This window comes from Xenia sp. Carnegie-2017, unplaced genomic scaffold, assembly GCF_021976095.1.
Source record: "Xenia sp. Carnegie-2017 unplaced genomic scaffold, XeniaSp_v1 HiC_scaffold_21, whole genome shotgun sequence".
Classification (NCBI taxonomy): domain Eukaryota; kingdom Metazoa; phylum Cnidaria; class Anthozoa; order Malacalcyonacea; family Xeniidae; genus Xenia; species Xenia sp. Carnegie-2017.
In genome coordinates, this window is record NW_025813484.1 from 7,573,212 (window position 1) to 7,584,002 (window position 10,791).

The following is a 10,791-nucleotide window of genomic DNA, read 5'->3' on the forward strand; positions in this document are numbered from 1 at the left end:
TTTACTTCGGAAAATGACTTATTAATGTTCACTCGTCAGTTTTACTGTGAACAAGTTAAAAGAACGAACCATGCGGACAGATGTTGCATGAGAAATATGGAACAATACCTACGTATGGGTAAACGCTTCGTTTTAAGTGTTTCAAAAATAACAATATGGATACAATTTCAAAGAGACACTTGCGAGAAGTTATGCATTTATCGCCGTGGCCGTAATTAATACCTCAAATGTCGTGTTATTGATGAAACATATAACAAGGTTGTAAAATGTATCTCTGAACATATGTTATTCATTTTAATATAGTGCTGGAAGACGCCAACAGATGATCAAAAACGCCTGTGGACATATGAACACGCCGTATATTACGTATATCGTTTCAATTATCTTTGAATTGAGTCAATCAACTTGCTAAGATGCGGTTTCCGTTTTAAAAGTCGAACGCCATACCTGTACGCTACTCACTCTCGTTGCATTATGGTGTGCTTGTTCAGGTTGGTTAAATTTTTATGCTCGTTTGAAAATATCAACATAAATAAGATACTATAGCGGTTTCGAGACAAAACCCTGCCGGGCCGGGAACTTTGTATCTACCAAAGAAGAATGAACAATACTATAAACTAATTGTGAGCACATTTCTTTTAAACAATTGAAGAAAACACTATTGGGTTTGAAGAATTAGCAGAATAGGAAAACTTTTATTTTGCTAATTGCAGTTACATTCAACAAGTTTTTTGAAAGTAAATTATAATTATATAATTATGTGATACTAAGTACCTCCTCAAACGAAATATTATTCCCAGCAAGGCCCTCCATCTGTATTGTAATTCTACGTATTTGGGTTTTATAAAAGATGTAGAAACAAGTTCTATTTATGGCTATGAAACAACAAGCTCGATTGAAAGATGTACTTTAAAATTTACATAACGGCATGTTGATTGAGCAGGAAGAGTAGTACTCCTGCATTATAAAGTCAATGTTACAATACCCAACTGCCAATGGCAAACCCAATGCATTATAGTGTCGTTGTTGCATTGCTGTTGCAGATGAAAAAGTTTGCTCATTTCCTATTTACATTTGTCCTAAATACATTTTTCGAACATCCTTTTATGAAAAATTCAGTTTGGATCAAAATCCAATTACACTGCTTTCTACAATTATTTGAAGATAATCCTGCATTTATGCAGACGTAGTGATGAAAGGAAAACGACGTAAAGAAAAGTATTGCCTAAAGACTTTTAAGAAGCAAAATATCCGTTGTCATAACAAGCAGTAAATGACGATGTTTGAAATTTTACATAGCAAACGACGCAAAAGTCAAATTGTATGGGAAAAGCATGTTGATTGTCTTAGGACACATACTTGTGTTCACGTGATGTTAACAGACATAAAATCTCATATATAAGGTGATTTGTCGATAGTCAATGAATCTATATTCACCCACAATGCAGTTGATTATATACAATTATCATATAAGTGAATGCATATTTACCCACAATGCAGTTGACTAATTTTTATGATTCAAGCATTTTTGTTCTTTCCAACGATTAAAAGAGTTTTTGGCAACAAATCACAATTTCAAAAGAAAAACAGCACTATAAATATTGCAGTTATTGCATCCATCTGGCTTTGTTCGCTACACGATCAATTTATCAGCATGATACAAAACGTAGACGTCATACGAAACATAAAAACATCAACATTATAGGCAACAGACATTCCCATGCACAATTCTCGGTAATCACTTCGTTTATCTATGTATTGCAGGTTATAACCTGGATATAGTCAGCAAAACACCGGTTGAGTAAAAAAACTATTGTTAACTATTATGGAGCAAAAATCTATATTATGGCTACAAATCTGTGAGATAACAATGCTAAAATGAATGAATGTTTGTTCTAAGAACTTTATCTCGACTTAATGGCTAAGAGAAACGTTGATAAAAACGCGAAATTTTTTTTTAATTTCAAAACAATATGGTCGTCATTTGATTCCAATGCTAATCCCTTAATGTCGAGACGAAAATATGCATGCGAAGCTGTGTGAGGAAGGATTAGAATTATTGTTATCAGACAGCTCTTAAAACCTTATATCAGGTCCTGATACGAAACTTGTGGTACATCGGCTGTCTCATCTCACGTATGAAATCTCAACCAGCAAATAATTTAATTTCTTTAATAAATTTTATGCTTTTCGATTGACTTCAATCGTCATCAACAGAACCAGGTTAAAATCTTCAATTTATAAAAGTGGACTTTGCATAGCTGAAATTGCAGGAATTTCTAATGACATGACCGTCTGATACTTCAAGAGCTTTCATATGATACACATCACTTGCAAGATGGCAATAAGATTTGGTAAACAAAAACTTCTTAAGAAATTGAACTTTTGACAAAAAGAGGATTGTCGAAATTCACATTTGATCAACGGACTTTTGACATTGACGAAATGACCATCATGAGCCATGGTGTGAGGTGTGAATTAAGGTGAAAAAGCGAATGTTTTTATGTTTAGAGGTTTTTTATATTTAAAAAGCAAAGCCTTTTCAAGCCAAATTCCAATCTCAAAGCTATAGCTACAACAACAACACTTTGCCAGATATCACTTCAGGAAATGCTGTCTTTTTGGGAAACGAAAACCGAATCCCTTCTCTGGTTTCATCTTGTTACATCTTCCAGATGTCTCATCATACCGTCCAAATTACATGATTATATGTTCCAAATCACATAATTGTATGTTCCAAATCACATAATTGTATCTTTCAGATTTCATAGCTAGGTACATCTCCCAAATCACATGTATATAATAACCAAAATAAAAAAAAAGAGTTTACAGGGCGACGACATGAGCTAATCATCTCATTTTCTTGTAGCCGAAGCTCCGAAGTTCACAGCAGGTAACGGAAGTCCAGAAAACAAAAAAGTAAAGAACGGAAGTAAAGAAGAACGCCTGCGATGCTCAATTGAGGCGACGTCAGCGGACTACAAGTGGTTCAAAAATGACGTACCAATCAAAAGTGGACGCAAATATAGAATTAAGCCATTTAAATATCTGAAAATCAAAAACGTCCGATTCCAGGATCAAGGACAATATCGTTGTGAAGCGACAAATGACGACGGTCACGTGGAAAAAATCATAAACCTAACAGTTTACTCAGGTATCTTTTTCACCATTTGAATGTAAACAAAGGTATTTCTGCATGATCTTAGAAGCACCAGATATTTAAAATAAACGACAAAATTTTTTACGATACACAGGTTTCGACTTACATTAAGTCATCTTCGTGGTATGAGAATGAGTTAAGTGTTTACAATACTGAATCTATTATAAATTTAGTTAAGTGTTTACAATACTGAATCTATTATAAATTTAGTTAAGTGTTTACAATACTGAATCTATTATAAATTTAGTTAAGTATTTACAATGCTGAAACTATTATAAATTCAGTTAAGTATTTGCAATGCTGAATCTATTATAAATTAAGCATTGTAAATACTTAACTCACTCTCGTACTGAAGATGACTTAATGTAAGTCGCAACATGTTTATCGTAAAAAATTTTGTCGTTTATTTTAAATCCATAAACAAAGATGTTGGTAAACTGTTGTTGTGTGGAATTCTGATGTGGTCATCGCCTGAAATACATAAACAGATGATGTTATCAGCCTTATGCACGTGGCAACAGTGTCGTAGCAACCCCGATATTATTGAGGGGGGGAGGGGAGAGGTACTATTCATGTATGTATATTTAAAAACAGCAGAAAACAATTGATTTCAGAGAAACTTAATACAGCAAAACAGGAATATTTGAAAATTATCCCCCTCCAATTATCCTGCAAGGTGGGCCTTATGTGGCAAGCTATGTGCGCACTCTTATATGAGCTAACCATACAATTTTTTATTTATATAGATCATGTCAACGACTCTCGTGTTTATAAAAGTAAGCCTATTTTCCATACTAAATTACCAAATTTCTATATGCACATGTCGCCATTTATTTGACATATTATTGAACCTTGGCGAACGTGGCTTGTAAGTTAAAAAATAAGGATTTTGTCGTGGTGAAAAACTTTAACATTTATTACAAGCAATCAAAAACAATTTGCGTCCAGTTGATTTTATGTTAATGATACAATTAATTTAAAACAAACATCAATTAGAAACAACTTGTGTATACAGTTGGTTGGTTTTATGTTAATGATGCAATTAATTTAAAACAAACATCAATTAGAAACAACTTGTGTATACAGTTGGTTGGTTTTATGTTAATGATGCAATTAATTTAAAACAAACATCAATAAGAAACAACTTGTGTATACAGTTGGTTGGTTTTATGTTAATGATGCAATTATTTTAAGTACGCACGTTTCCAACCACCAGAGCCATATTTCACGAAAAACGTATCTTTGGTCATAACTTACAAAAGAAAAGACAAGAGAGCGCCTGTACTTGACTGCACGGCAGGTGGTTATCCAAAGCCAACTATAATTTGGTACAAAGGAAGTGAACAGTTGAAGAACAGCAATAATGACGGATCGACACTCAGAGTTAAATCTCCTGATTCCAAAACAAACGCCAAGTACAAGTGTATAGTGTCAAACGGGAAAGGTGCAATTCAACGAATTTTTACAGTCACCATTGAAAGTAAGTAAAATCGGCAAACAGTAGAAACAAGTCATGAATATCAAACGCATGACTAAGTTATGAAATAAATTACATAGCATGCAGATATGGATTGTTATATAAAATTCTAGAACTGTGAAAAAAATAAGAACATTTAGCCAGCATAAGAATGGGCGCTTTTCAAAAGGAAGTTGAAGCTACGTTAAAATGCCATAAGCAAATCATTTAAATGGAACGTCAGCTTACGTAACAGTCATCCATGTATTAGTTCAAAATAAGAAAGAGTTACAATAAACGTTAATGGACACATTTTCCACTAGAGTATTGAACTGAGTTACAATAAACGTTAATGGACACAATTTCCACTAGAGTATTGAACTGAGTTACAATAAACGTTAATGGACACATTTTCCACTAGAGTATTGAACTGAGTTACAATAAACGTTAATGGACACAATTTCCACTAGAGTATTGAACTGAGTTACAATAAACGTTAATGGACACAATTTCCACTAGAGTATTGAACTGAGTTACAATAAACGTTAATGGACACAATTTCCACTAGAGTATTGAACTATCCTAACAAAACGCATTGCTAAAAACACGGGAAGACGTTCCGTTTATCGAGTACAAATCAATTTTTGAGCATTCTTGTGTGTTGTTTCAGAGAAAACCCGTTCTTCACCGGTTATGCAAGACATTAAAAACCACACGGTTGTACTTGGAGACACGATTGCTGTTGAATGCAAAGCCGTAAATCGTGATAAACCAGAATTCCAACTTCTTCGCGTACTGCCAAACGGGACTGAAGAAGTTGTAAAAATTGGAGGAAGAGTGACAATGATAGACAGTGGCAAAACGAGGGTATGAAAAATACATGAAGGGCGAACGAAAGTAATTCCACTATGGAGAAACATAAGAACAATGCTGTTTATATAAATGAACTGATTGCTGAACTACCTTGACAAAGCCCGCAAAAGCAGTTGTAGTGTCATTTTTGGTTATCCTTGAGTGATCGTTAAGTTCATAAGTCGTCGTATTAGTTTCAAAATGTTACAAATCGCAAAGTGTTACAAAAATTAAGAAATTCATAAAGTAATCTCTCTTTTAGGAAACTACTCTAACATGGCATACTGTAAAATGGACCTTTGAGAATGTTTCTCTTTCCGATGCACAGAAATACGCGTGCGCAGCAAGGAACGAAATAGGAACAAAAAAAGAGAATTTTTGGTTGTTTGTGATTTCCGAAGGTAAAAATTTTCAAACTTATCGTTGAAGATAAGGGGAATGGTGTTGTAAGGGCTCGTGCACGAAAATCACACTATATTTAAAGAAAAACGTCACATTTTATCAGTCCCAGAAAGACCTGCTCCACACAACCCGAAAGTGACTCCATCGAGTACTACCCGTCGAACAAAGACAACTAAAATTCTCATGATCATCGGCATTAGCGTAGGAGCAACAATCCTTTTTCTGGTGATCGTGATAGCCATGTGCTACAGACATAAACGCACGAGCAAGTTGAGCTTTGACAACAATTGGTATCCGCTTGAAGAGGTCATCCCCAACACAATACAAAGTTATCAAGCTGGGCCGAGTAAGACACGTCTTCGCTTGCATTCAAATATGTCACAGGTAATAATCAACATCGATTATTCCATGTCACGTGTTACTGCCACGTTCACGTGACATGACTCATCAGTTATTTATTGACTTGCATGAAAACGAGATAATGTTCAAGCAATTTGATATCTACAAAACCTTTCACGCTAAAAATGGCATTTTTTTGCTGCTTCCTCTTCATAGGAAACATCTTCCATTTCTTTCGAAACATCTTCCATTTTCTTAAAACCATCTTCCATTTTCTTTTTCCAGACAAGCGAAATTCCATATGACGACGACTGGGATATCAATCGTGAAAATGTTCGACTCCTCGGAACAATAGGGGAAGGAGCTTTTGGCCGGGTACTTAAAGCTGAGGCATACGTACCTCGCCTGGGTTCTATGCGTCTGACGGTGGCAGTAAAGACTTTAAAAGGTATGATGCATCTCGTAAGTCAGCCAGAACAAGTTCGTAGCTCTCATCACGATAAATTTCTTTGATCTTGCCTACAGATGATGCAACGGATGTTGAGTTTGCTGATTTAGTTTCCGAGTTAGAGGTGATGAAGAAGATTGGCCGACATAAAAATATCATCAATCTCATTGGATGCTGCACTCAGAATGGTACAAATATATCAAATAACCATCCCCTTTAACCTTTCATTTGCTACGTACTTTAACAATGTAACCCTTGCAGTTTATTAATTATCTCCACAAGCTCAACAGAGTGGAAATAATCTCAACTTTTAAAACTGCGCTTTCATACTTACTCAATTGAGTTGTCCTCGTGAAACGAAATCAAATCGCGCTTGAAAGGCATGGCATTTACTTCCTAATCAAACTTCGACCTCACTAATCTTTTACCTCAGTTGAAAAATCTTCACTTAAAAATCATGCTCAGAAGTATTACAATTACCAAACGTACATGTCTGAATTTTCCCTTCCTTTACCAAGGGCCACCATTGGTTGTGGTGGAGTATGCACCGCATGGAAATCTCCGTGAGTATTTACGTGATCGCCGACCCCAACGACCAGGCGTTGTCGCTGGCCCACTGATAGACGAAATACTGTCACTGAGAGATTTTATATCGTTCAGTTATCAAGTGGCCAGGGGTATGGAATACTTAGCTTCGATGAAGGTATGCCCACGACGAATAGAAAGAGCCTGGGTGCGAAGTTAAAGCGCAGCTCTACCAAACAGTGCTCCCAAACTCATTTGAATTTAAGCTTACTTTATGTAACTTGAGTTGAAAGTCAATTCAAATGAATGCATCGCAGTTAAGATAACTAATTACTCTCTTCAACAGTGCATTCATCGTGATCTGGCCGCGCGAAATGTACTAGTTTGGGATGAAAAAGTGATGAAGATTGCAGACTTTGGTTTGGCAAGAGACATCCATAAAATAGACTATTACAGAAAGACAACAGATGTAAGTTTTTCGCGCTTTTCACACGTTGTCTGTAAAACTATAAGTTAACATAACCCTAACTATTTCGCATCTTGTCGAATCTCTTCAAAGATTTAGATCTTCTAGAACTTCACCATGTAGATGATGAAGAATAATTACGAAATATTTTCTTATTTAATATCGTTACAGGGTCGCTTGCCAGTAAAATGGATGGCATTGGAAGCGTTGTTTGACCGTGTTTATACTATACAAAGTGACGTGTAAGTGTTTCAAAGACGAACTTTAAAGACAATTCATTTATAAGCACGATGTCACTTTGTACGATAAGGATTATACTTTTTCATTCATTCCTGCTGAACAAATAGTTTCATTCGCTGTCGTTCCTGCAAACAACGATTTGGTTAGATTTTTTGGTCAGTCTGTTCTTCTTCGATACAGACTGACCAAAAAATCTAATTGAGATTAAGTGAATCAACAAGTCGATTGTAAACATTACTCTCGAAATAAAACATGAATATTTCACTTGATATAGATGGGCCTTTGGTGTTCTGGCTTGGGAAATATTTACGTTCGGTGAGTAAATAGTGAGATTTAGCAAACACGACGTATCGTCTAAGACGTCGTGAAAATGGCGTAAAAATGGCGTGATATTCCCATAGATAGTTGGGTCCACGCCATATTTACGCCATTTTCACGGCGTCTTAGACGATACGTCGTGTTTGCTAAATCTCTCTAATAATTCTCAAGGACTTAGTTCTTTTGGCTTCATCCCATTTCATTTTTATTAAAGTCGAGCGCATCCGAAGCTTTTGAAATTCGTGTATGAACATGATTTTTTAAATTGCCTTGGATTCCCAGGTGGAACGCCATACCCCAGTGTACCGTTGGAGAAACTTTTCGAACTTCTGAAATCCGGGTATCGCATGGAAAGACCACCCAATTGTCCACCTGAACTGTAAGTAAAATATGCGGTCAGTTCAAACGTTGTTCTTTGAATGTTTATGTGAATTCAGTATCATCTTCTGGACAGAGCACCAAAATATTCATTAAATATTTGACTAGGCTTCATTGACTAACTCTCATATAGGTATGACCTCCTTCTACGATGTTGGCAAGAAGAACCAGCATCACGACCTCATTTTTCAGACATTGTGAAAGAGTTGAACGACGAATTGGTCAACATGACAACCGATGTATGTGCTTCATTTTCTTATGCAATTTCAATTATACAAGGCACCCTTTAAATGGATTGAATTTGTGATTCACTATCAAGTGTAAAAATAAATGAGTGAATTTACGTGGCATTGGCCTTTGCGTTGCAAGATCTTTGTATCATGGCATTTTGGTCTAGCAGGACTTTTTCTTCACACACTTCGCCTTTAAGGATGTTTAATATACAAGATCTTTACCTCACTGGATCCCATAACTTCACGGGATTTTAACCATACGTACGGAATCTTTGCCTTACAGGATCTTAACATTACCTGACAAAATCTGTAGAACTTAATCATTTTCAATGTAATAATTATCATTTTTCAGGAGTACGTTGATGTTGAACTACCAATGCATAGCCCAATGACTCCAAGGACTTTATCTGAATCCGAACCTAACCATGGCTTGAGTTCAGTCCCCACGGCCATCGGTAATAACGTATTCACAAGCGAAGAAAATGATATCGACGAAGAGGAAGAACTGTTAGAGAAAGACTGTGATAATGAAAGAGCGCTGAAACGTACAAGCAGTGATAGTGGACTTATCGAATCCGAACTTCTTTCAGATGGTATTTCAGTTGTCGACGGAGAACAGTCTGAGCTACTAAAAACGGACTTTGAACCGTCATCAAATCCACGTGCATTAAAATCAATGGAAAGCGATGTATAAATTTTGGGAGGAGTGTCAACAGGTGGATATAGTTCGAGATGATTTGTACCTTCAGCATCCTTCAGATAAACAATGTTTTGTTCCATAAAATCGTCTGGGGGGAAGTATACAGATTTACAGAAAGGCGTTAAATCGTATGTGGCGATCAGAATGTACATAGATAGTAACTTATACAGTTGACAGTATGAATTTACTGCTTTTTAAAATATTCGAACACCTGAGGAGGGATGGGTAGGAGAGAACAAAGTAAAAAATGGAGATCTCGTATTTCGTCAATAAAAGTAATAGCGAATTACCAATAGCATTTATCCAGACAAATTGCTGGGGTTTTTTTTATCTAATAAATGTTATGTAGTTGGTCACTAAAAGATGCATTAATTAAAATGCACTGAGTGTAAGATATTGACGACCTGCTCAAGGCTGTTTGGTAAGAATAATTTTCTTTGCCATACTTTGGTATAAATAATTTTCTTTGACCATACTTTGGTATGAATAATTTTCTTTGACCATACTTTGGTATGAATAACTTTCTTTGACCATACTTTGGTATGAATAACTTTCTTTGACCATACTTTGGTGTGAATAACTTTCTTTGACCATACTTTGGTATGAATAATTTTCTTTGACCATACTTTGGTATGAATAATTTTCTTTGACCATACTTTGGTATGAATAACTTTCTTTGACCATACTTTGGTGTGAATAATTTTCTTTGACCATACTTTGGTATGAATAACTTTCTTTGACCGTACTTTGGTATGAATAACTTTCTTTGACCATACTTCGCTAAACGAAAATGGCTCAGACAACATGTGCCAAAGTTCCACTTTCTTGTGTCTTAAAAAATCGCGTCGACCTATGTTTTAAGACCACCAACGTTGAACAGATGACGTAGAAAGTAAAAAAAAATTTAGCACAACACTGAAAGTTAATAATCGTGCATAAAACTTGAATAATGATAACCGTTGCGAAACAAAAAATGTCTTGTGAGGTGTAATTATACGCACGAACTATAGAATGTCAAAGTACCAAGGGTTTATGACCAAATAATTAAATGACCGAGAGAATTTTTTCATACTTTAATTGTTAAATGAAAGGATTCCTTTAAATATGTTATAAATACAGAATCAAACACAATGTGAATATTCTTACGATAGTTTTCGAAGTTTTAACGAAGCCATTTCACATATTGAAATGCAATGGATGTTGATAGCAATTACATTAATTCTATGATGAAAATATAGAGTTAGGCCAAGTTTAAACGTCGAAGTATACATGAG

The 10,791-nt window shown here is 35.4% G+C and overlaps 1 protein-coding gene across 1 annotated transcript; it reads left to right on the forward strand.

The window, feature by feature from the left end:
- The first annotated feature begins 96 nt into the window (after window positions 1-96).
- LOC124443506 (fibroblast growth factor receptor 4-like) lies at window positions 97-9,879 on the forward strand. Its single transcript, XM_046993959.1, has 17 exons — window positions 97-118; window positions 414-491; window positions 2,870-3,154; window positions 3,907-3,936; window positions 4,377-4,640; window positions 5,287-5,483; window positions 5,731-5,869; window positions 5,974-6,254; window positions 6,495-6,657; window positions 6,735-6,845; window positions 7,176-7,360; window positions 7,529-7,651; window positions 7,820-7,890; window positions 8,163-8,203; window positions 8,489-8,585; window positions 8,718-8,823; window positions 9,170-9,879. Exons 1-17 carry the CDS (start codon window positions 97-99, stop codon window positions 9,509-9,511), a joined length of 2,535 nt encoding a protein of 844 aa, XP_046849915.1. The 3' UTR covers window positions 9,512-9,879.
- The last annotated feature ends 912 nt before the right edge of the window (window positions 9,880-10,791 follow it).